Here is a 26805-nt window from a genome sequence, read left to right on the forward strand (position 1 = left end):
CTGAAGATGAAGCTATTAGCATTGCCTCACTTCGCTTTTACAACAAACTACGTCAAGGAATGAAGTTTCAGTCGACAGTCTGAAAGGACGTACGATTCGAGCCCGACGTCCGTAAGAAGTAAGCGCGACCGCGACCTACCTAGTCTTATCTCTTATCACGTTTAAAATGATACATCGTATTACCTCACGAGTGCTATGATAAACGTTTTACACACGATAAACTGTCCATAAACGGGTTTATTTCATGTTAATAATATCATTAGTCACAGCTAATTCGGATTCGAAATTCATGAAATCTAGCAAAATAATGAACTTTTTTAATGAGTTAAAAGCTAGTTTAAGGTGAATAAGTGATTTTATTATTCTGCGAAATGCGGTGCTTTGTTCTCTTCTTGCTGATAGTGTATGCTGTCAATTGTGACCGACTTTGTGCTAAGGAAGAGAGTTTGGATATAAGTGAGGGTGTTAGGCACGAAAATGGTTCAATAATTTTCAATGGCATCGAATACCCTCAGGGTAAATGGTACGACTTCGTAGAAGATGGTAACACGACAACATTTGGATGTCCATGTATTGGACGATTGTGCTTGTGGAGGTGTTGTGACCGAGGACAAGCCTTTCTTAACCGAACATGCACTGATTTGAATATACCAGAAATAAATCCCTTCAACCCACCTGTGTTTAAAGGAACTGAGCCAACAAATATATCAGCACACGAACGTTTCTTCTACATGTACAAAATATCCTGTGAGAAATATCTCGTACCCTCCAATTCTATGGAAGAAGAAATATATATTCAAGAGGTTTGTATATTTTAGAAAAACACTCAATAATTTTGATGAAATAGTACCTTGACTGAATTATTTTCTATTATGGTTATTGCTCATATCGCCATCGTCTTAACATCATTATTCGTAGTATACAAATAAATGATCATGAGGCGATTCGAACCCGCGAATTTCTAAAAATCTTATTACACATTGTTTTAAGTGATGTTTTGTAAAGGATCTCAAAAAAAAATAGATGCAAAGGAAGAAATTGGGTGTAAAAATAACCGTAATTTAATTTTTAGTTTTATAGCATTGAAATGCTTTATAAATGAGAAATTTTGAAAGAATAGAAAAAATTTTGATCACGAGGCAGGATATGAACCTGCCTCGTGATCAAATTTTTTCTATTCTTTCAAAATTTCTCAATAACCGTAATGTAAGGTCATTCCTGTTATTTTTTAAACTTACATTTTCCAGTTTGTAACTATTGTAGTATATATATCTAAATTCTAAAGCTTTGCGCATAATCAATAATGCATTTAAAGACCTTACTGTGTCTTTTTCTAATGTGTACAGCGGTTTTATGCCAAGAACAGATTTGCGACAGATTCGTACATGAGATGCGAAGTCAAATGATAAGTTACTAACATTATTTATAAATAATTTACCAACATTAATGTTTCTCTGTAATGTAATTTCAACAAATTATAAATAAATAAAACACAATTAGTCTTATCCTAGAATTCCTAGAGATACTTGATTTATCCGAGAAAATGACACGAGGACATCGAGAATTTGGTAATTTAAGCATATATTTATAGCATCGTATTACTTGGTTGCAAACAAACAGAAACACACTACCTATAGCTATTCGTCTAATTTAATTAATAGAATGAAGATAGAATGAAATAATAATATGTCTAATCTATTGCTAATATTATAAAGCTGAAGAGTATGTTTGTTTGTTTGTTTGTTTGTTTGAACGCACTAATCTCAGAAACTAGCGGTCCGATTTGAAAAATTCTTTCAGCGTTAGATAACCCATTTATTTAGGATGGCTATATATGTACCAAGGGCCGGGGCGGGCCGCTAGTCATGTATAACAGTATTTATTAATGTTTACGACATCGATGTATTTATTACTAGCCGCTTGGTCTGGCTTCTCTCGGATCAGAACCACCATCCTGGTACAAATCACAATCTTCCGGTCTATAAGCCTCTTGCTATCAATTCGACTGTTATTCGTGCTCGCCCTTTGAAGATAAAAATTTTTCTTTCCTCTGTGTATGGTTTATATACATATTCCATATTTAGTATTAAATTTTAGTTTTGTTACATTGAAATGCTCTATAATTGAGAAATTTTAATGAATAGAAAACAATATCACGGGGCGGGATTCGAACCCGTGTACTTTGCTACTAATAGATAAAATGTCGCAGGCTCGAAACCCGCCTATTGATCAAATTTTTCTATGTTTTTTAAATTTATCATATTTATCATTTACGTTATAACATATTTTGCACCATAATAATGTTGTATTAGGAACTCCAAACAAATTGTAGCGCGTGCAAACATATTATATTTTTATTGAATTTTATTTTTATTATTCTAATAACATCTTTCAACACAGCACATAAAGCCATGTTGTTTAAAATACGTATGACCTATTATATCACTTCGTAAGTAAGTACGTTTCGTCGGTTTCAAACGTGAACACATTCCTGACGTGTATAATAAATATTGACCTCAGTGTCAACAATTACAGCGTTTCAAGGAATATTTGTTTTTAACAAAAACGTTTTGTTTCGCACGGCGGTATGTGTTATAGATTACAATTTTGGTTTTCACACGGAATGCCAACAAACGAGTATTTGTTCTGAATAGTGTATGGGATCATGTTTATTATTAATAGAGGGATTTGTTATTGCAACCACATATTGCTTGTTGCTTGACGTTTACCATGTGTCGGAAACAATTCATAAAAAGTAGAATGTTATCTCATATAATTTAGTTCATGATACAATTTTCATAAATTCATATTTTTGTTATATTTTAGAGCATAGAGCATAAGAGATTCATTACATCCATCAAGTTTTGAGTCTGAGTAAGTGGTTAGGAGTTTAATGCTTCGTTTTATCCTATCTTATTGACTATTTATTGATTTTCTATAATCTATATTATTCAACCGAGGCAATCGATTTAAATTATTACGTACAATTTCATAATGTATTAAAAAAAATTATGAGGACACCTACAATTTTCTAAACAAAAAAAAAATCCTTTTATAAAGTATGACACTCAATGTGTCAGTCCGCAATTTATAGTGTACCTACCTACGTTTCATTAAACGATAAAACAACATTATTTGCATAGCTGTATTTGCATATGCAATTCAATTAAGATTATGGCAATTATTCAAGCTAATAAACAGGTTAAGTGGAACCTGACAGATCCAACGTAAATTACTGTCATACTGTCAATTTATGTTGGCCATTTCTAGAAGATATTGTGCGGAAGGTACTTGCAAAATAGGTGTGTCCAAACAATTATTTCTTATACATCCTACATCAATGTTATTCGGACAAAAAATTTAATATCTGCTTAATATTTGGCGATAGACAATGAATGATTATATAAACGATTATTGTTAATGTTGTATTGCATTACATACAAGCCTAGCGAAATAGTTATGGGATTCAATTAACGATTTACCATCCTAAAATGGATATGATCATATTCATAATGTCAACGTTAGTATTATATTGGTTGTATTTATTTTGTTGATAGTTGTTGACGACTACTAATGAAAATATCGCTATACTCTATGTCCCAAATTTTGATAAACTTTGATTTCCTTTTTTGTAATGATCGGGGGCGGATCCAACAATGGAACTTAAAAATCCATCCATCCGCCATCAAATTGTCAAACTAGACAAATTTGAATTAGAGATAACAATGCAAAAAAAAACATACAGTCGAATTTATAGTCTCCTGCTTTTTTGGTGTCTGTTAAAAAGTCGGTATTTATTCATTAATATTGGTACTTACTCATTTAAAAATATGCTATTAAATTAACAGAATCGAGACACATGTAGAAATCTCTTTCCGCTGTGCAAAACGGATTTGTGTTTTCATTATGGAAAAGCATGCGATGGAAGCGTACACAAAAGTTAGTTGTTGATATAATGTATATGGCCTTATTTATTCAATTACAAAAAATATTAATAATTAACTAATAAATTAATTAACTAACTAGTCTGTGGTAATACTGAAACAAAAAAAAATAACATAGAAACCACGCCATATACCTTATACATTTATAACTTCAGTATTAAAAAAAAACATATTGTATGGCTAATTACATATTTTCCTAGACCCCACTGTACGCATAATGCTTTTATTAGTGCAATATATCTAATTTGATTTTATCTAAGAATATACTTCTTCGTCTAACTCAACTTTGTAATTTTATTACATAGACTTGATAATTTATTTATACCGCGATATAATTTAGTACAAAATTACTAATGATTATTTTACTCTTAATTTGTTAATGTTAAAAAGGATAATCGCACGAATTTGTATCGTGTCTTAAATCTAACCAATTGATTATTTCCAAATTATGAAATCAAATACATAGATTTTCCAACATAACCATTTTTCTTATTTCAGGACGGAACGCTCTATGAAATATCAATGAGTAATCCATTATGGCACTCGCCATCAAACTTCTGCGTTGAAATGATGCAAGATAGTAATTCACCGAATCCAAGACTGGTGGCTGGAGTCTGTTACCCTGACGAAGTGGAAGACGACAGTGCTGGATTGTATATAGCTTATGGAGTTGGTAAGAGTTTATGTTTTGATAAGTTTTAGCATTGATCACGGAGATCATAAAATCCCAGAGATAACCAAATTTAAGGGAAACTGGAAATGGGAGATAAGTAGAAAAACAAGGGGTTACGCATGTATTTTTTTTTTTATACAACAATTAATGCTTATAAAACTCCACTTTCCTTTTAGTCCGGTGAATTTAAACAATTGAAATTATAAAAATTCCAACAGAGCCAATTTTTGGTAACATCAATGTGATGGTAAAACCAATGTCTCTACAATAATTTGGATGTTAGTATTTTAGATATTTCATATATTTTTTATGTCTTATTTTACCGGACTCTTTTTAAACAGTTTCAGTTTAAGAGTGATATTCAAATATATTATTTTATCTCGTTTAGTCACTTCTTCAGTTCGTTCAGTATATTATATATGTTGGCATACACCAGAAACTCTATTTTGTCTAAAGTTTCTGCTATACGGATTTGCAATATTAAAGCAGATCTTCAATTTCGCATTGAAGTAAAACAAATAAATCCAGGCATTTTATCTACTATATTGCTAATAATGTGTACGTATAGTAATACACAGTTTTAAGTTATCTGTGGTAATACGTAAATTATACAAAATATGATATCCCAATACTTCACATTTCACAATACCTTTATATCTACCGATATGCTAAGGCCTAAATTGTTGGCTTTAAATTGTTGACTTTTTATAATTCTACACAAAGAAAGCTTACAATTTCATGGAATACACATATGTTCCATTAATTTATTTATTATAAGAAAAGCAAAACATTACTAACTAGGATTATTTCATTTCATATAACGTACTTAATCTACATAATATAAATAACTTACTGCATCTCTATGAAATCCTAATTGTGTAAAAGTAAGATCAAAATTACACATATACAAACAATTTTTTTAGAAACATGATAAATCGCAGAAATTAGTAATACGGCATTTTAGGTAACTTATATTGGCGCAGTTAAGTGCTCAACAAATATTATGTTTCGTTAGCAAACCGGCGCGAGCAATAAACTTTACGAGTCGTTAACGTGAACGCTTATTGGCCGACATCACAACTTTTACTCAAATTAGCTTTACGCGCAACAAATTCACCTACTATAGGTATAGACCTCCATCACTTAATGAAATTTTATAATGTATTATATTAAATTTGTTTACTTGTTTTGGTTTCTCTGTGGCAATTAACTCTTATTTATCGAAATATTATGTATAGCTCTCGGAAATGGTATTACTTACTTTTATATTAAAATAATCATATTTATTTGTGCGAACGAAAACACAAGTTCAATTTGGAATCTTTTCATAGGATCTTGAAAGGCTCTAATGAACGATGAAAGGATCATTTTCTTTGATAAGCATTTCAAAACATTATTATGTAGAGTTAGAAATAAAGTATATATTAGGAGTGTGATCTATTTTATGAATAAATAAACGGGTGTATATTATTATGCATATTCATATTATCTCATAAAGGGGTTTTTTTATATCAATATATAATTATACATTATGTGATTAAACCTTTATTTATCGCCATAATGTACAATTATAATATGTTTTTCAAAACAGTGTTTTTGTTCATTAGCGTTTAAAAAATCGACGAGTTACGGAAACATGTGTTTTTACGAACAATAAACAGGCTTACTTTTTATGCTATTTAACAGCGAGCTGGTGTACTTGAACATTACACCCATTATTATGTTTTATATAATATTGATCTCATAAAGGGAATTACGCCTTAATAATAAATTCTGTCACTCTCTAGGCTCCTTTCTTTTTTTACTCCTTACTTTTTTACCGATCTTTTTTTATGTCACAGTGGGCAATGGAGCTGGTGGAACGCCTGATGGTAAGCGCTATCCACGCCCATGAACGTTCGAAGAGGCGTAAGGTCCATTACAGACCATGCCTCTACAAATGGATTGCCGACTTTAAACTGGGAAGGTATTAAGCAAAGATTGGCGAGAGGAATAAAGGAAAGGACTAAGGGTAGGGAAATGGGCCTCCGGCTCTTCCTACTCACCGAACGAAACACACCATAATGCTATCACTCACTAGAAGCGTGCTCCACATACAGACTCATAATATCATCGCTCCGTTTCGATGTGAAATAAAGACAGACAAACAAACACTTTCAAATTTATAATATTAGTAACAGTAGTATAGATGTAGACACCAACGGTGGCCAATGAAATACCGATTATTTTGATCGAAGCAGATGATTTATGGCGGAAATTATAGCTTACCCTGAACAGTGATGGTGAAAAATGTATGTAAACTATGTACTTAATGAAGGAAGTTTGTTTTTTATTGAGATATTGAGATATGAGAGTATATTGATACGTCGTAATCATTTGTCGAATATAAATAACAAGATATGCGCTAATATATAATGTGTAAAGTGAATACTTACATTTACTCTATTTATACTAAATTAATATAATTTGGCATCTAGATAGATGCTATAATGTAGGCATCCGCTAAGAAAGGTTTTTGATAAATACTTCTTTTTCTTCTCCAAGGGGATAAAATAGGGGATGAAAGTTTGTACAACGAAAATTCATATGACGGCGCAAGCGAAGCTGCGGTACAAGCTAATCCTACTAAACCTTCTAATTATAAATGCGAAAGTTTGTAAGGATGTGTGTGCTTGTTGCTCTTTCACGCAAAAACTACTGAACCGATTGCAATGAAATTTGGTATGTAGATAGCTGGACAACTTGAATAATATATAGGCAACTGTTTATAACGATATTCTTACGGGATACGGACTTACGTGGGTGAAACCGCGGGGCGCAGCTAGTACTAAATAAACACTTTCCGCCCGCGACTTCGCATGGTGGTCAGTGTGAAAGAGAGACAGTCCCAGGGATTTCCCTGTATAATTCACGAGGATATCCGGGATAAAAACTGTCCTATGTCCTTTTTGGGGTTTTAAACTGTCATCTCTGTCAAGCAATCAAAAAAACTGTGCTTTTTTATGTTAGTATAGATTATAATAAGTTGTAAAGTTCCTGATTTTGTATATTTGTAGAGGTAATAGCTAGTATTAATAGTACACTTAGATAGGTACCTACTCTTTTTCAAAAACGATTAAGTAAATATAAAAAATAAAACAGTACCAGGCCGTACGCCTGGTACTGTTTTATTATATACAGTAATCTCATACATAAATTATAATTAACATTTAGAAATTAAAGATTTTTTAACGGATTGTAAAGTCTTTAATTTCTAAATGTATAATACTCGCGTAAAATCAAACACAAGACAATATTATAATTAACATTTTCACTAATGAAGTGTTTTTCGTGCTTAGAATTCCTAATAGAAATGAAAGGATTCATATTCTCTTCTGATGCAGAATTTTAATAACATTGTTTCTTTCAGGTCTCATGCTGTCGGTACCATTTTTACTGGCGACGTTCTTCGTATATGCCTTCATCCATGAGCTTCGAAACCTGCACGGGATGTGTCTGATGGCTTACTGCGCGGGTCTTATCATTGCTTATATATTTCTTGCCTACTTGAAAATGCATACGGGAAAAATCGGTGTAGCTATGACAGGATGCTACATAATTGGTGAGTAATATTGTATGAAAAGACTCCAGTAAACAATAAAATAACTATAATATCATTCAAAATATCCAGCACAAGCACGAAGCAAAACACTCAAATACAATAAGAAATGAATTTCATCCTACTATCCTACTAAAATTATCAATGTGAAAGTTTGTCACTGGAATAACATATGGGCAATTCCCGAATTATCCCGATATTCCTACGGGATATGGACTTACGCGGGTGAAACCGCGGGGCGCAGCTAGTAATAAATATAATTATTATTAGCCATTTAATGATATAATTATTTGGCAGACTGTGTGATTTTTTATTTTAAATTGGAGCAGTATGTTTATTGAAATAAGTAATGTACTGGTACACGATCGAACAGTTTTAAAATATTGTTTTAACTTATTAAACAAATGTATGTGGATGTAATAAATAGTGCACTAAAAGCTAAAGCTACCTTTTAATAGGACCTTCATGTATCGTCAAATAAATAAGTATCCGCATAAAACCGCTTTAAATCAACATGATATATGAAAAGGAATTAATGATACCATACGATTTAAGAGCCTAAATTAATATAATCACTTGTAAAATATTCTAAGCCCCACCCAAACACATTAACGTAATAGGTTAACAAATGTATTGTCCTGCAGTCATTAGCTCTGATATGACCCTAATTTAATTAACAAAAAATTTGGGTGTGTTTTCATAATGTTGTCCCTCTAATTCAAATTTGGTCATAGTAAACAAGTTTATTTGATGAGTAATTAAATATAATTTGAAATATACACGAGTAACCTCTAACGAAATGGTTTTAAATTGATTTCCATGTTATGATACCTTGATTTTATCTGCTTTGTGTGCATCAATTCGTCTTAGGTGAATGTGTATTAAAAAGTATGCTTTTTATTTTAAAATTATCTTTTGAAAGTTATGAACTCAATTTCGCCTGGAAGGGTACCTAATAACAAAGCTGACTTAATTTTTCTTATTGATATTTCGGAAGTCTTTGCAAGTAGAATTTAATCTCTCGATCGATACTGATCGCCTATATGTATGTTTGAAAATCACAATAGTTACTAAAAGTACTTTTCTGAAAACAATATATTCAAAGAAATGTTGCTGACGTTATTTCCTTCCATGCATTTCAAAATTAAAGTGCTTATAAGCATGTTTATAACGTCATAATAAAGACAGGCATAGCCATAAAATCTGGCCATTTTTATATAAATGTAGATGTATGACAATTGATTTAAATTAATATTATATATTTACATACTTTCCTATTCAATCTATCAATTACGTATGCCATTCATAATAATTACAACTCATATTAAACTCTTATTAAAAAACGCGAAAATTTTTTGACTGTCCGTCTGTCTGGAAAAAAAGAAGTGAAGGTTTTTGCACGTGCATAAACCACGAGGCGGTAACTAGTTTACAATAAAGTTGATTTAGATTCGTCATTGAACTATTAAATATAAATAAAATTGTATTGTTATCTCAATAAATAAATAAAATATATAGGTCATGAATCTCAAAGAATCTGATGATTGACGTCGAGTGTTCTGCAGAATACGACGTACGACAGCCGAAAGGTTGAAAGAAAACAAATCTTTAGTTTTGTTTATCTTTAACAATATTTCTTTGAAAAGCTGAAAGCGGGATAATACTATTCATCATAAATTCTTACCCAATACACTTACATAATCTTAAATACTCATGTTTATTTTTTTCCCGAGATGGCCTTGATTGTTTATTTACTAACAAAGGCATTCTAAAAATGTTTCTGACATAAATCTTTTTTTTCCAGCCTTCATCGTATACTATGCATTTCAGTCGAGTTTTTTCTGGCTAAACATTATGTGTTTTGACATATGGAGAACTTTTCGGTAAGAACATGTTATATATTGCTTATTATAAATTATAGTAGGTATGTACTATGAACTCAGGGGCGTAGCTACCTTCGTATCAGCCGTGTCTAGGCTAAGGGGTAACCTGACGTATGTATTATAAAAAGTGCCTAACATTATATTCAAAAATTATTATTAAAGATAAATATTCCTTTAATTTTAAATTTGACTTGTTCTCGTATTAAGATTTACCAAGTTAAAATAAAGCACCAGTTTTTGACACTGTACGCCAGTGTAAGAATTATTTGTACGATTTAAAGAAAAATCAAATCAATCACTATTTCGAAATGGATTTTAGCAGTTAGTCATTATTTTACTAAGATTAAACGTCTTATCTCATACATTTCATGTGTAACGTTGTTTTATTTGATCTAAAATTAAATTAAATTCATAGGCGTAATGTGAATTGCAGAACTGTGACACCAACGACATTCGGCTTGCATCCTGACTCGTAGGTCTTTAGCATACTTTAGACTACTTGTAGCCTAGCATGATCTGTTGTACTCAGAAATATCTATCTTCAGTTATGAAGAGAATAGATTATACACATAGGGAGAATAGTATAATTCTTTTAAATGAGACGTTAATTTTATAGAGCATATTATGTTATTCTGTACGATACGCACTTCTTACAAAATCTCTAAGCATGCCAAATATATTGAAGCATGATTACATTGTAAACTGTCGTAAATAACCGTGCAAGAACCATAAAGGCTGGCATGTACCTACTACAATATTTCTTATGCAAAATGTGTAAGTGAACTAATTATACATACATATTACGTAGCTACATGTATTTGTTTTATTTCTGTTTATTGCTTACTAAAGGATTGGTGGAATCACGTCCTCACAGATAACGCAAAGGTAAAATGAAACAACCTATACGATTACATTAGCGGTACCTAGCTTAAAGTATTCCCGGGATTCGGCACATATCCAACGGCGAAACGATTTTTTTAATGGGTCCAGCGGTTTTTGAGATTAGCGCGTTCATACAACCAAACATAATTTTCAGCTTTATATTTATTACATACTTATATTATGTAGGAACGAATGTGATGTATCATGTATTTCACCATAAACAGTATTTTGTACGCTTCTTTGGCGAAATGTTGATTTGGACGGCGATAAGTTTGTACCAGGATATGTAAAGTAAATTTTTTATTAGTACTATTTACATCTTTGATCCTAAATATACAAATAAGGCTTTCCAAAAACAACAATCGCTTTAGTTATTTATTAGGATTACAGTTGAAAGTTATTCGGTGTATTTCTGGTACTATTGTACCAGAAGCTAGCGTAATGAATATTTAATTAGTTAAGTTATATAAATAATTAACAATTAGTACTTGATCTTGAATACATTTTCTAATACACTTTGCTAATTTCACAGTGGATACAGGGGCAGTTCAAATAAAAGGCGGGAGAAGAAACGCTTTGCCATGTACGGGGCTTACGCGTGGGGTGTTCCAATAATTTTGACCATCATTACTATCGTTATGCAATTCAATGAGAATCTTCCATCTCACATAATTACCCCAGGCTTTGGAAGTAGGAAATGCTGGTTCGAAAGTAAGTTTTCACATACAAAACTGATAAAATTTGTCCGTTCTGTGTTTTCGCACTTCATCATAAAGGTCAATATTGAGTAAACGTAGTTTCTGATAAGAGGACTTTAAAATTTCGTTCACTATTTGGCCAACGACTTATGTATCCAATTAGGGAGTAATGTAGTTTCCAAAAACTATGCTCTGCTTTACGACTGTTTGTCAACGCGGTTCTGTGTTTGTAGGTCGCTCAGCTAGAGATAAACTAAAAACCCTGTGATTTGTGTGAAAGCAGTTTTATAGATCTCTTACGTAGGTACTATAAACCCATCGCGCAAAAACGTGGGTCAAACGTTCTTGAAAAGGATGTATCTACCAGTACAGAATCCAGATTGGGACTAAAATGGGAATGGGATTGGGATTAAAACGACAACAATTTCCTATCAAATACAAAAACATATCTTGATACGTTTGATTGAGTTGTCAATGGGTGGAATACCCAGAGAGCTGTCGAATAAATAAAACAAAAAAAAAAACACAATCGAATTGAGAACCTCCTTCGTTTTTGGGAACGTCGATTAAAAATGTATTCACAGTATTAATGTGCAATCAATCTACTATCGAATCAATTGAATTATTAAGTTTAGTAATGTAACTTAAGTAGTACCACAAATATCGAAATTCTATAGTTCATTCTATACGGGTAATAAATACCCGGGAATCCATCAAGAAAATGAACTTGAAATCGGATTCTTAACTCGCATCTCGTTTAGCAATCATTGTGTCTAACGAGTGATGTAGTCCTATCAATTAAACTAATTGTATTTTGTTATTATTATTATCATAAAAATATACATAAAACTAATAGCTATTATTATATTTATAATCATTTATATCACCATTGTAGAGGCGTAAGGTCTGCAATGGACCTTATGCCTCTCGAAATGTTCATGGGCGGTTTTAGCGCTTACCGTCAGGCGTCAGCTCCATTGCCGACTGTGACATAAAAAAAAAGTAAAGCGTTGTTCCAATCCGCCGAAGTGATGTTCATGGGTGGTGGTGATCGCATACCGTCAGTTGCCTGCAACGACATAAGAAAGCGCTAATCTGAATAACTACTCACATATTTTCTCAATATATAAATGTTCGAGTTGTTTTTGTGAAATATGATTGATTTTTTTTTCAGATTGGATAAGCGAGTTGGTATACTTCTTCACACCAGTATTTGTGTTAGTGGTGTGTAATGTGGCGTTCTTCGCTTTTACAGCGTATAGAATCCGATCTATTCGACAAGAAACCGCTATTTTAAAAGGTGCGGAGTCAGCTAGAAGTGACAAGCTGATGAAGGATAAACAGAGGTGAGAATATATAAAAGAATAAATAAAAGAAAATATAAACGCTTCCAGCCAATTTATTTACTTTTATATAAATTTCGTTATTTTTCTTTAAATGTGTAATGCTTCCAAAAATGAAACTGGCGCAACAGAACACGAAATCGGTGTTTGTTTTTTTTGTTTTTATAAAAATGTAGTGTTCCAGGTAAAATAAATCCACAGACATTAAATATATTTAGTTTCTTAATGGAGTGCAGGTATCCATTAAAAATCATTAAAAATTCAGTCCAGTTGGAATATGAGTTTAAAAATTCATGTTTGTTTTAGGTTTGGGCTGTATTTGAAACTGTTCGTGGTGATGGGTGTGAATTGGTCTGTAGAGGTGATCAGTTTCGCTGTGGGTGGTTCCAATTGGTACTGGATTCTGGTTGACCTCTCTAACATAGCTTTGGGAATTTATATCTTTTTTATATTCGTTTGGAAGAAGAAAGTACGAAATTTGGTAGTTAAGAAGTAAGTATATATAAAGTAGGCGATTTATTCGAAATGAATCTAATCAGAAATTTTGGTCATACTAGACCTAAACGAATAACACACACTTTTAAGATAACCATAGTTTATTATTACCATTAAAAGAAAAAAGAAATCATTTAATCAATATATACACTTATTCGGAACATCGGTTTCACTACTATAGTATTATGTTATCTGTGGTACTACAAAAAATTTATCGCAAACAATTTTTTTTGTTCTTTTAATCCTTCGGTTTTAAAAATACACGATTCATTTTATCGCATAACGTTTTTAGATCAAAGACCCATCAAACAACTGTGCTTTTGAATCTATCGTATAAACTGAAAATTGGGTATAACGTTGCAGTTCTTTGATTTCTAGATCCAAAGCGAAATTTACTGCTTCTTAGTTCTTTTAACCAAAGCGATAAACAATGTAAACCCAAAATGTATATTTTTATAAAAGTACCGAATCTTGACATTTCAAATATTTTATTAGAACGTTAGAATTAACGTAACAAATAACTGTCATATAATTGTAATCCGTAAGCAAATGGCTTAAAATTTAACGAATTACTTTGCATCAAATTATTATCTACCGAGCCAGCACTAGCAGGCACTCGCAGCCGGAGTATTAACTTTATCTAAACCAATCAGGTGCAGGTTGCGATTTGACGGAGCCTCGCGAAACTGTTTTTTGTGAAGTTTTTATAAACCGAACCTAACCTAGCTCATCATAATAAAGTCCATTTTACTATTCAATACACATCGATTGATTTATAATCTACCAAAAAATAATGCGTTAAATTACACGGGCAGATTAATCTAACCTATTGGTAATTAATCTAACGGTGTTTACTATTTTAAAAAAATCATGTCATGGGTAACGTGCAATTCACCCTTGACGCGCTGTAGCAATGAAGAACAGCCATTCCACAATTGTGATCTGTTTTCATCTATTTAGCTTATTTGTTATTAAATGTTCAAAAATACTTTGTCAAAGAGTGTAAATAGGCCATCAGGGACACCATAGCAAGTGGTGAAACCCAATACGAAAATAATTTAACTTACAAGTTTATTTCAAATTGCAGATGGCAGAAAATGCGTGGTGTTCGTACAGCAGAGTCCAGCACAGGCAGATGGATGTCAAGCACTGCTCCAACCGAAGATACGCGTATCTCTAATGATGATTCGGCTATTAGGTTGAAGGAATTGCATTAGAAAAGTTTGTACCTTCATTGTTCTTGTATTGGGATTTTAATTGATTAAAAAATATTTGCTGAAGATATAATAAACTAAGAGCTAAGTCTACATTAACAGATTGGATGGTTTGATTGTATTTTAAGTTTTTAATCTATGTACCTACGCATGTAACTTTTTTTTTGCTGTTGCTTATTTGTACAGAACACATAGTGTTGCTAATCCGACTCGCTCTTGACATATTTAGGTTGATTGTTTGTTTGATTGATGTTTTGTTTTAACGAATTGCAGAATCTGAGCTTAAATTAGTTGCTCAATATTTATTTTCAGGTTCCAGTTTGAGAATATTTCACGAGTATACATCACTACAAAAAGTATCCACCAATAGATTTATTCTAGAGTCTAATCGAGTCGTTAATAATGTTACTAGTCATAATATTGTAGCTTATTTTTTATAAAACACTCGTGTCTTGTTCCCAGTTGTATTTGTGCATTTATGTATTTGTTAGGATTGTACTTTAAGTTTAGACATGACCGTTTTTTCTGTAATAAGTAAGTATAGGAGATATTTTTGTAATGCATACTTATTCTTTTATCCCGTTAAAATGTACCAACAATCCAAATATAACTTTGATAATGATAATTGTAATTAATTATACGATGAATTAAAGTTGTTTATTTTAATAGAATATTATATTTCTTTAAGGGTTTATGGTAGGGTTAATTAATAACTATGACCACAGATAACATAATACTGTACTACGACGTTATCATAAAATAATAATAAACGTACTGCCTATAGTATATATATAAGTCCCGTATCCCTTGTAGGGTATGGGGCAGATGATGTACGTGCGAAGCCGCGGGCGAAAGCTAGTTTGCAAGTAAAAGGGAAGTGCCTAAAATATTGGTTTAAATTAATTCAAAACAATGTTCTTCCTGTGTATTATTTACTTTACTCTATGATTTGTAAGCGGTTTTCAGATAAGACCAATGACGTATCAAAAGGAAGAAAAACTATCCTACATTAGAAATAGAACTTTTTATACCAACATTAAACTATCCAAAATGTAATTAAGTATATAATATATGTTATTGATATTTCAATATCGTTTACTTATATTCCTAAGCGTAGCTTTACAATTTTATGAAATTAGGTATGTTATGATAAGCTGTACCGCCATTTAAAAATTAACTAAATAAAAATGTTATTGCATTTAGTTGTTTACTTTTATTTTGTTATTCTAGATTAATAATAATTATGTATATTATATATTATACGAAGATATTTTTTTTTTTATTAGAGATAGGTAGACGTTTGACCGCCGCGGAGACGCGGTCTATGGTGGTAAGTCGCGTCTACCTAGAAGGTGCCCATTTACTCGTCTCTTAAATGTACCCATATTGTAGTTCTCTGGGAAGACAGACGGCGGCAGGGAATTCCACTCTTTGGCAGTTCGCACTAAAAAAGACGACGCAAAGCGTGCTGTGCGAGCATTCGGTATTTGCATTAAGTATGGATGGTATCCTGCCGTGCGCCTGGATGTTCGTTGGAAGAAAGGGGAAGCAGGGATAAGACTGTGTAATTCAGTTGCGCATTCGCCGAAGTGTAGACGATAGAACACCGAAAGACTGGCAACCCTACGGCGATGGCCAAGACTCAGAAGGCGGTTTTTACATAAATCTTCATCACCTATTATTCTAATGGCACGTCTTTCCATCGCATCCAAAACATCAAGATGGCATTTGGCAGTACCTGCCCAGAGGTGGCAACAGTATTCCACACAAGATCGAACTTGCGCTTTGATTAAGAAGGTGTTCAGATGTGAAATACTGCCGCACCTTAGCTAGTATGCTAAGTTTGCAAGCACAGCAAGTTGTGCTTTGGTTTTGTTGTACACTATGAAAATCCCAAAGTTGAGATTAGGCGATAAAGAGATACCCAGCATCTCCAAGCGATCGGCTAGTTTTATCGAAACTCCTTAGAAACTGGGAGTCAAAGTGAGAGGACTTCTTTTGGCTGAAAATAGACATGCCTGGGTTTTAGCAGCATTAAATGTTACTAAATTTGCGTCTCCCCATTGAGAAACGTTTTCCAGCGTCAGATTTATTCGCTGAACCATGGCCTCTCTTTCGATCCGAATTGTGTCTCTTGTAGAGCGAGCGTTCGATAGGTATCTCTCCACAATGGTACAATCATCTGCATAACCAAAGATGTTAGACTGATTATGATATATATGATAGATTATGTACATATTCGTTGACTTTCTAACCAGCTGCTGGCCCTCGCGCTACTTCAATACCTAATCTTATTTTTTTTTAGTAATTATTATATTTATCCAAATGGGGACGAATCGAACGAAATATAAATATTTAAAATCTGTTTAGCCGTTTTTGATTTGTTAAACCACTGTTATTCGTATTAAACCACTTAGGTTGCATACGACATACATATAAATATATTACACTCAAAGACCAAAAGCGCTCATTGAGTAAAAATCATCTTACAACGCGTTGTGTGTTAAATTGTGGTCATAGTTCAAGGACTGTGGCCACACTTTGATTGTGGCTCTTTAGACAGAACGCGAAATTCGTGTTGTGACTCCCAATGAAACAACTACAACACGTAGCAATTTTAAAATGCTATAATGTGTTCTGTTCATTTTTCATTCATCAAAACACGGTTTGACCGCCTCCTTGGTGCAGTGGTTAATGCGTGAGCGAGATCCGAGTCTTGTGTTCGATCCCGGTGAGTACACACACAAAAATGTCTTAGTATGGCAGGACACATAAATTTGATCACCTGTTTGTCCTTTAAGAAAATCTTACCCATACTAACCCACCCACTAAAGAACATGGGATGTCACAAAACACGATGGACAGGCTTTTTTGAACTATTGTAATAGACTGGTTAGGAATAAATCAGAACACATATACTTAACACTGGCAAATAGACATACCTTCTTAACCACGAACAGAGAAAAAAAATTCAGAACGAAGATAAAACGAAGCCTTAACCACAGATAACATCCTTCACTATTGTTTGTCATAATATGTCAATGTCTAATACAGATGTTAATTTATGACAGTTGAGGTATCTTAAAATAAAACTGTTTTCATTTTTTATCTAAAATATTAATTTCTCTAAATTTATCAAATATTATTCTATTACAATATTTATTATTACAAATAATCTGTGTTTTATTTCTAAAAGAAAGTGTGTTCGTAAAGAATTGTTTTTTACTGTTTATAGTTTAGGGCTTGATGTTTCAAAATCTGATTTGCTGATAATGTATGTATTTAAATATACTTGCTTATCACTACTGACGTATACTGTATACGAATGTAATGGATAAAAATAATTACCTCCTATTTACTAACCTAACTCTCAGTTCAAAGAGCAGTGAGTAAACTTCATACTAAGACATCAGGTGACAGTTTACAATTATTATTTGAAGAGGATTTTCCTTGTTGTATAATAATGTAAATAAATTAATTTGTTAATTACTCTCACTTTGGTCAATGGAAAACATATTATAACAGTACTATGATAGCTGGCAAATTATGTTATGTAGTGCAGTAATGTACAATAAACTATTTACTTTAGCAGTTGCTGTTATTATTGTATCAATTTCAATAGCGTATTTAATAAAAATTAAAAGTCATGTAACAGGTAGGTGTACCAGTGAGATACATTGGACAAGATGTTTATTTGAGTCTGATTTTTATTTGAATTTTTAGATTCAATGGCCGCTAATGGATTATTGTTTGTATCAAGTGCTGCCAAAACATGTAATTTTGGTTTAAAATCATCAAAATTTGTAAAAAATATACTGTATATAAAATATTTAGATGGAAAGGAGAATGCTTTGTCTATTATAAATAAACAGATAGTAAATATTTATTCTAAGGTATGTTTTTTTTTTGTACTTTAAAGGGTATATTTTATATTAACTACTGAATAAATTGAACTGTATTCAGAAATCATTTTTTTTTTTTTTTTTATGTCATAGCGGGCAGCTGAGCTGGTGGTTCGCCTGATGGTAAGCGATCACCACCGCCCATAAACATTCGCCAAGGTAGTACCTCTGTGAATGCGCTGCCCGCTTTTATGGGGTAAGGGAAAAGAAAAGGATTAACGACTGGAAAGAAGGAATGGACTAGGACGGGTGAGGAAACGGGCCTCCGGCTCCCCCACTCACCGCACGAAACACAGGTGTGGTACTTCCCCGGTGCGAGCTGGCCCAATTCGTGCCGAAGCGTGCTCGACTCCCACAATAAAACATTTTGTTAGATGACAGAAAAAAAACTTTAGATGTATCATGTTACAGGCTGCAGTACAAACTTCAAATATAGATGTAAGATTACTGCTCAAACCCATAGAAGATCAACAAAAAATTAAAACGAATCATGCTATTGACTTGATATTATATGAAAGAAGTTTAGATAAAAATCTAGAAGATCTGAAAAAATCTGTATCCAATTTAAATAGAGGCTGTCAAACACAAATGATTGGTAAGTTTAAATATAATATTGCCAAAAATAAAATGTATGAAAAAAAATGGTTCTTCATATTAATGTTTTACTTGTTATGGACACCAACCCTTAAAACACAAATCTTAAGAACAAAATTGCTTTGTGGTTGATATTAATAAAAATGCCTTAATGTTGAAATTTTTCCCCAGCTTCTGCTTTATTGTAGAAGCATTCATTATGCATATTCTTTGGTGTAACTAAAATATTTCCAAATTAGATGCATAAACTACAAAGTGAATAAGAAACTCATGTGTGTTGTAATAATACAATTCAATTATTCTCATCATCATCTAGCTCCATTTAAATTGGGCAAAATTTAACTGTTTGTATGTTTTTCTTACCCTGCTAATATTTTGTAAAAAACCATAGAACCGAAGGGTCACCAACCAGGTCATTTGATTTTATCATAACTCTTGTTATCCAATTTACAGATAGTGACAATAATGGTGAATTCTTCGATAGTCAGCCTGTGAAAATGTATGACTATGTAGCATTGGGTGGGACATTTGATAGGTTACACAATGGACACAAAATACTGCTATCCCAAGCAGCCTTACGGGCAAAGAAGCATGTAACAGTTGGAGTTACTGATGTAAATATGATTAAATGTAAGGATAACTTTGTATCACATTTTTGGTTTTACTTCTATTATCTATAGCTATATCTTATGTACATTGTATATGATGTTGCTGTGTGCTATTGTGGCCAAATGATGCTTATGTGTGTTAAAATTATAACTCAGTTACAATGTCTTGTACATAAAGATATTGTCCCTGCTGTTAAGCACAAACAATGATATTAAATGAACTTTGTTTGCTTGTCAGGGCTTATGTGATTTCACTAAAAGATATGCAATTTTTTTTAAACATAAAAAGTGTTATCACTCAGTTCAAGGTAATTTAAAAAAAATTAGCAATTAAAATTTTTTAATTAAAAAAGCTAATTTTATTAAAATTAACAACTTGAAGTTATATCCACATGATGAATATGTTTCGTCACAAAACTATTTTAATGAAATAAAATATTTTTCTATTCAAAGACTAAAAGTCTGAACACCATTGCCTGTAATTTGTATTTCAGCTAAAGTATTATGGGAGCTAATAGAACCCGTTGAGAAGAGAATTAAAGCAGTCCATGATTTTCTGACTGACATAAATCCTGATTTAGAATACAATGTCCTTCCTATTCAGGACATGTATGGACCAACTAAAGATGATCCTAATATTCAAGTGAGTTATATTTACATTAATTAGCTTATGTAGACTGTGGTCATAACTCGATAATTGTGAATTTAACAACAAGTTTGTAATGTATGCATGTAAAAACAATGTGAAAGAATAGAAATGATTATGCATTTGTTGCATTTTATATATATATTTAATTTTAATATCTTAATTTATAAAAAAAATCGTATTTTTTTATAGTTAATAGTAGTAAGTGAAGAAACTGCAAGAGCAGTAGGGAAAATAAATCAAAAACGGAAAGAGAACAATTTGCAACCATTAGATGAATATGTTATAGCCATTGCTCAAGATGATAAGCGTTCTTCGGAAGAGGAGGCTAAATTGAGTTCGAGCAATCAAAGAATGAGACTTCTTGGAACTATGTTGAGACCGCCGCAGGTATTATATTTAATATTTAATTATTAAAATCACCTATGAATACCATATAATATAGTTTTTAATGAAAAATAAATACAACTATATTATAAAATGTGAGTGCGGCTGGTGTGAGGCGGAATTAGTAATTCAAAATAGTTACAAGCCTTATATTTTTATAAGGCTTTTCTAAATTTTTGTAAATTAATAATATTATGTTTATTATTTTATTTCAATCACTCTACATGTGTATTGATTTTGGTCGGGTCTAAATTGTTCTAGAGACAGTCTTAAATCATAGTTTTTTTGTAATTAGCTATATCCCGTAACTATAAAAGGTGATTATTTTCAGCCAAATCCAAATATTCCAAAATCGCCATATGTGATTGGTCTCACTGGAGGTATTGCAAGTGGAAAAAGTAATATTACTGAAAAACTAAAGTAAGTAAGGATTTTTAATTCATAATACTTTGTTTTTAGTCATATTTTAAAGTGCCAATAAGCTTCCTTCTCTTATTTATTTTTGTCGCTAATTTTTTTTTAATTACCCTTACCTTTATGTTAATTCTATAACAAATCTATTCTTTGTACTTGTTAATAGTACAACATGTAGTACGTTTGTGGTTCCATCATAGATAAATTTAGTATATTAGTTTCACGATCATGAATTTTTTGATTAACACAAAGTTCACGCGTAATAAAAAAAAATTGCTTTTTAGTTAAAAGATTTGATCAACTGCAAAACAAACCCTTTCAACACCAGATACATAATATTCAACTTCAATAATAATTATTTTTAACAAAAAACTGAACTGCATTCAAATTGTCAGAACTAGACCAAATTTAAATGGTGTCACATGAGAGGCACCGAGGCTTTCGAATAAAAATAAAGTCATAAAAATCGTTTCGCCCAAAAAAAGTTCCGAGGGTAACAAACACAAAAAAACAGTCAAATTGATAAACTTTTTTTTTAAGGTGGTTGTAAATAAAGAGTTAAATTTTTTTTTATTTCAAATTATTTTTTATTTCCCTTTTTTATCATATTTAAGGTTAAAAGGTGCTGCTGTAGTTAATTGTGATTTAATCGCACACGATTTATACAAACCTGGATTGCCATTGAATAGAACATTAGCAGAGACATTTGGGAGTGATATCATCACTCCAAATGGGGAGGTGGACAGAAAGAAACTGGGCCAGATTGTATTTAGTGATAAGGTAAGATTTTTTGTATGAAAATATATTTTTTAACTTAAATAAAAGAATACCTAGTTAATGTATATGATTCTTTACTTCCTATTTTTGTCAAGTTATTTGGATTGTGCATTAAATTCAATTTTTTCATGGTTCTTTAACTTTTTAACACAAATCTTCAAAATAAAAACGAACTGTATGTGTACGCATGATCATGGCATAGGTATGTGTATGGGAAGTTGCTTAATAAGAAACCAAGTTGTCTTTTGTTTTTTTCCTTGTATGATTATAATCCTCACACTGAATTTGAAATTAAACTATACGAATTTCTCATATAGCATGTATCTGAGCACTTAAACAGGACATTCTTGATCATTCTTGAAATTAAATCTTTTATTTATTCATTTTTTATAAACGCGATACAAATACCTCAGATATTATCTAAAAATTATATCGTTTAACTAAAAGAAAACAAATACAGCTTATAAGAACTTCTTCAGAGTCAATTAGAAAGACTGAATCAAACAGTATGGCCAGCTATTATAGAGGAAGCACGGAATAGGATAAGAGTGCTCGGAGAACAGGGTTACAAGGTGGTGGTGATGGAAGCTGCAGTTATGGTTCGCGCCAAGTGGTACGAATATTGTCACCAATTGTGGGCGGTAATTGTACCACCAGAGGAGGTAAATATAAAGTTATTTTTAAAAGTAGATACGTGGTTCACGCTACAAAATGGCAATACCTTGTATTGCCGACAGGTCAGGACCCGTGTAGGCGAGCGAGATGTAATCTGTTTTATTCGTGAGAGTGAAAGAGCGCGTCTTGTCAACCTTGCCGTTTTATAATACAATATTATTGGTAAATAACTTGTCTGTCTTTTTGAGAATATATAGTCTTAATTATCCAATAAATAGCCACGTAACTTTCATTTCGTCGCATCCTAATAATACATAGCAAATTAATTTTATTCATAACAATTTAAGAAAACCTACAGATTTTGATAAATGATATTTACGTGTTGTTTTATCGAAATTTGATGAGAAAAAACCAATCTCTATATTGCAGGCTATAAAAAGACTACAAGTTAGAAACAACCAAACCGAAGAAGAAGCTAAGCAACGCGTGGAAGCGCAACCGACAAACTCGGAGCAGATCGCAATGGCCAATATTGTTTTTAGTCCGTACTGGAGTTATGAGTACACACAACAACAGATTGATCGCGCCTGGGAGAATTTACAGCCTTATCTTAGCGAATAACCGATTGGGGAACTATTTTATACGTTTTTAACTATTTGAAAAACTATATTGAAGGTTTTGGTGGGGATATAGTTTTAATTGAATAAAATCACACCTTGCCTAAAGAGTTTTTTGTAATTCGATAAATCTTTGGTCGAGGTGTGGTTGTGGTTGATTTAAATTATTTATTATAGTGCAGTCATGCATGCTATATATGTGTAAGAAAGATATACATATGTATATCGTTCCTCTGGAATCACACCATCTATATAAAAAGATCCAAATCAAAATCCGTTGCGTTGTTTTAAAGGTCTATGTACACATAGGGACAGACAGCACGAAGCCACAGCAATAATGAATAAACTAGAAAATAGTCAAGTGTGTTTTTGAAATTCTTGTTGAAAGAAACAAACATTAAAGCAAAATAAAACTTATTAGTATAATTATAACACTAAAGGAATAAATTTTTATGATCTAAGCTTTCTTGTCAATAATGAAGTCATGCTTAAGCTAGGGCTCCAAGCCCTACCAGGCAACAGGTCGCCACAAACGCTGTATCGCATACATAAATACAGGACTAAGAGATCCCACGGCGCCCACCTGCCTGTTGACTGCCATTCATTCACTACGGAGGACATGTCGCTATGGTTTTATTCAATGGCAATGGTGGCAGCATCGTGCACATCACTATACAGTCTACACCTTTGAACTTACTGACATGGATCAATCAGGCGACATAAGGCCTCATCAGATGCGTCGTTTCCCACGTTCTGTTGACTCACCAGGCGCGGCCTGTGTAAAATTCACGAATCTGTGTTAAATAATATATAATAATAAAAAAATATTATATTTTCCAGAACAAACGTTTTACTTTTCAATTTCTTTAATTATAAGGGAAAATATTAGGTAATAAGTATTTTTATATTTCCTGGTTTTGTTGTTAAATAAAATTCAATATAAGTTCATACTGTGTTTTTTTAGAACAATTACAACATTTTTTAAGTAATCCCTGTATTCGGCCTTAATTAACTCATTTGAATTAAGTAATTGTTTATTAGTAATCTAAATAATAAATATAAAAAAAATATTAAACAAATCTGGTTCTTCGCATTACACGTTACCTAAACCAGTGTTACCCATTAACGTTATTAGGTTTGAATAATGTACATTCCTAATATTATGCTATCACTGTTATTATAATTTAATCCTAGTGCTGAAAAAACAATATCGTAAAAGGAAGGTAGCACTTGATCTGATGAAAATTATCTTTCACATTTATCTAAATTGGTGGTTTTGTGCGATTATAATAATTTCATTCAGATTCATATATAAGTGATCAGGTTTATTTTCAAATGTTCACAAAGACATAGACTTTAAGATGAAAAAGATAATTGAAATTATTTTTACGCTAAACTTGATACATTACGTGTTTGGAAGTTTAAGTATAGAAGATGAAACTCAAGGCATAGAGATACAAAAAATTAAAATGCTTGTGAGTATTACGTCGAAATTAATATATGTATTGTATTATAATTAATAATATATTATAATAATTATTAATAACTGATATTTATTTCTTTTCTTTAATTTTTTTTTGTAGAGTACTGTCATTATGCAAAATTTTCTATCCAATGGAAGAAATATATTTCTTTTTGTTGGAGTTTTTCCAGATCAACTTTATGTTGAATTAAAAAAGATGAATGTATGTTTCACTGTTACGGATATTGAAAAATTAGATGAACAAATAGAAGATGTCGTACCATACCCCTCGAATACCATAGTTCTCAATTGTTATACATTAAAACAGTTTGAAAATGCTATGCTGAAACTCGTTACTCTGCCGTACTGGCATCCGCTTGCTAACGTTATTTTGTTCTATCACTTTCCATATGACAAACTTGCGGTAGCAAATATATTTTTTGCCTTCTGGTATTTTAAAGCTATTAATGCTATTATAATGCAGTATGATGATTCCGAAAAAGTTATGCATATATCTTATTATAATCCTTATATTAGCGAATACTTTATGCTTGAAAATAACTTTGGTTGTTGGACAACAAGAAAAGTTTCGATACCCGTTAGAAATTTTGAAAATGGATTTCAGTGTGAGCTGGGTTGCTTTAACGTTTCATTGCATTCAACATTTCGAACCAATAACCTAGGCAGCTGTATCGGATTTGAAACATACTCTATAAAATACGGCGATATAGAGGCTATTAAGAATCTTAATTTATTTAATGATGTAAGCAAGGATTTCCACAACTATACGATGATCGGTTTTGTTGTAGAGATAAAGCCGTTTCTAGAAATTGAAACACTTGGCAATGGGTCTTATTTTATGTATAAAAGAGATGGAAATATTTGGAATACAATGGCGAGACTTATGAATTTTACAATAGATATTTCCATAAACAAAGAAGTGTTATACGATACATTCAATTACGAAATGAGTATAAGAGAAATTGTCTTTTTTACTCAAAGAAAAAAAGACTTGCTTCTAGTACCTTTGTATCAATTTGATATAATGGTCGTTGAAGCGGATAACACCGTGCCCTTTGCGCATAGCGGAGTATGTTTCATGTCCCATCGAGCCGGTTTTGAAACGGTTGTATTTGACGGCAATTTGTTCACAAATAATTATAATATAATAATTGAGTTCTTGCTCTGTTTCTTCTGCACTTGGATAGCATTTGTTATATTTGCTATAGAACAAACGAAAATATTTACATTAGATCAGCTTGGAAAGGATCTCGTCAATTGCTTTAGAACCGTACTTTCAATAAGTTTGCATAAACCACCAAAGCGAAGTAGTTTTAGAATATTTTTAGCGGTTGCAATTTGGTGTTTCTTTGTTATAAATTTTTCTTTACAAGCTGCAATTATATCTTTATTTTCTGTTGTAAAGAAGGGGAAAGAGGTTGACACATTTGAAGATATTTTAGCTAAAGATTATATGATAGAAGGAATCGCGTCGCCTGATGTGGTATTACCTGATAATGAGGAGCGATTTAGAAGAATTAACAGCAAAGTCGTTGCTGTTCAAAATATGTTTACTTGTCCTAATCGTTTGAAAAACGACAGTCAAAGGTTCTGTATTATTGATTGTGCTTTTGGTCGGTATTTGGAAAGAAATTGGTTAAACGATAAAGGAGAGCAGTATTTGCATGTAGCGAGACAAGACAGAATACACAGTCACTATCTTCAAATGCTATTACAAAAACACTCACCAATGACAGAAAGATATAATAAAAATATGTTAGCTCTTTTTGAAGCGGGATTAATCAATAAATGGATTGAATACCGATTTAATGATATTAAGGATGAAGCTCCTGTTAAGGCTTTGGGGATTAATGATCTGAAAGGAATATTTCAGTGTTATTGCATTCTACTTGGCGGCTGTTGTATGGTATTTATGATAGAATTTATCTCTGGTATGAGATTTTGGTACAAAATAACAAATAGAATAAGAAGGAATGCCCTAGAACGAATATTGTACTGAAAAAAAAATATATGGCTAATGCCTTTTTTGAGC

The 26805-nt window shown here is 32.0% G+C and overlaps 3 protein-coding genes across 6 annotated transcripts; all 3 read left to right on the forward strand.

Moving 5' to 3' along the window:
* LOC119830755 (G-protein coupled receptor Mth2-like) lies at positions 1-15424 on the forward strand. Its single transcript, XM_038353881.1, has 9 exons — positions 1-803; positions 4443-4617; positions 8027-8218; positions 10020-10098; positions 11513-11691; positions 12853-13024; positions 13328-13513; positions 14604-14737; positions 15043-15424. Exons 1-8 carry the CDS (start codon positions 372-374, stop codon positions 14731-14733), a joined length of 1545 nt encoding a protein of 514 aa, XP_038209809.1. The 5' UTR covers positions 1-371; the 3' UTR covers positions 14734-14737; positions 15043-15424.
* A 2431-nt stretch (positions 15425-17855) lies between these two features.
* Positions 17856-23851, forward strand: LOC119830841 (bifunctional coenzyme A synthase). Of its 4 annotated transcripts, none has more exons than XM_038354000.1 (10): positions 17856-18385; positions 18454-18623; positions 19044-19227; positions 19680-19856; positions 20329-20477; positions 20673-20870; positions 21199-21287; positions 21896-22061; positions 22538-22720; positions 23103-23851. In XM_038354000.1, the coding sequence occupies exons 1-10, from the start codon at positions 18277-18279 to the stop codon at positions 23292-23294; spliced, it is 1617 nt and encodes a 538-aa protein (XP_038209928.1). In that variant the 5' UTR covers positions 17856-18276; the 3' UTR covers positions 23295-23851. The 4 variants fall into 4 exon arrangements, with proteins under 4 accessions (XP_038209928.1, XP_038209929.1, XP_038209930.1 ...); XM_038354001.1 differs by having other exon boundaries at positions 17856-18115; XM_038354002.1 differs by having other exon boundaries at positions 17857-18143.
* A 1118-nt stretch (positions 23852-24969) lies between these two features.
* On the forward strand, positions 24970-26772 carry LOC119830969. Its single transcript, XM_038354161.1, has one exon. The coding sequence runs from the start codon at positions 24970-24972 to the stop codon at positions 26770-26772; it is 1803 nt and encodes a 600-aa protein (XP_038210089.1).
* The last annotated feature ends 33 nt before the right edge of the window (positions 26773-26805 follow it).

Source organism: Zerene cesonia, chromosome 12 (assembly GCF_012273895.1).
Source record: "Zerene cesonia ecotype Mississippi chromosome 12, Zerene_cesonia_1.1, whole genome shotgun sequence".
NCBI classification, from domain to species: Eukaryota; Metazoa; Arthropoda; class Insecta; order Lepidoptera; family Pieridae; genus Zerene; species Zerene cesonia.

Coding starts and splice junctions, on each gene's coding strand:
- LOC119830755 (XM_038353881.1), top strand. CDS start 372: ATGCGGTGCTTTGTTCTCTTCTTGCTGATAGTGTATGCTGTCAATTGT. Junction 11,692..12,852: donor TAGGAAATGCTGGTTCGAAA/GTAAGTTTTCAC, acceptor TTTTTTTTTCAG/ATTGGATAAGCGAGTTGGTA. Junction 13,025..13,327: donor CTGATGAAGGATAAACAGAG/GTGAGAATATAT, acceptor TGTTTGTTTTAG/GTTTGGGCTGTATTTGAAAC.
- LOC119830841 (XM_038354000.1), top strand. CDS start 18,277: ATGTTATGTAGTGCAGTAATGTACAATAAACTATTTACTTTAGCAGTT. Junction 20,871..21,198: donor CTATGTTGAGACCGCCGCAG/GTATTATATTTA, acceptor GATTATTTTCAG/CCAAATCCAAATATTCCAAA. Junction 21,288..21,895: donor AATATTACTGAAAAACTAAA/GTAAGTAAGGAT, acceptor ATCATATTTAAG/GTTAAAAGGTGCTGCTGTAG.
- LOC119830969 (XM_038354161.1), top strand. CDS start 24,970: ATGAATGTATGTTTCACTGTTACGGATATTGAAAAATTAGATGAACAA.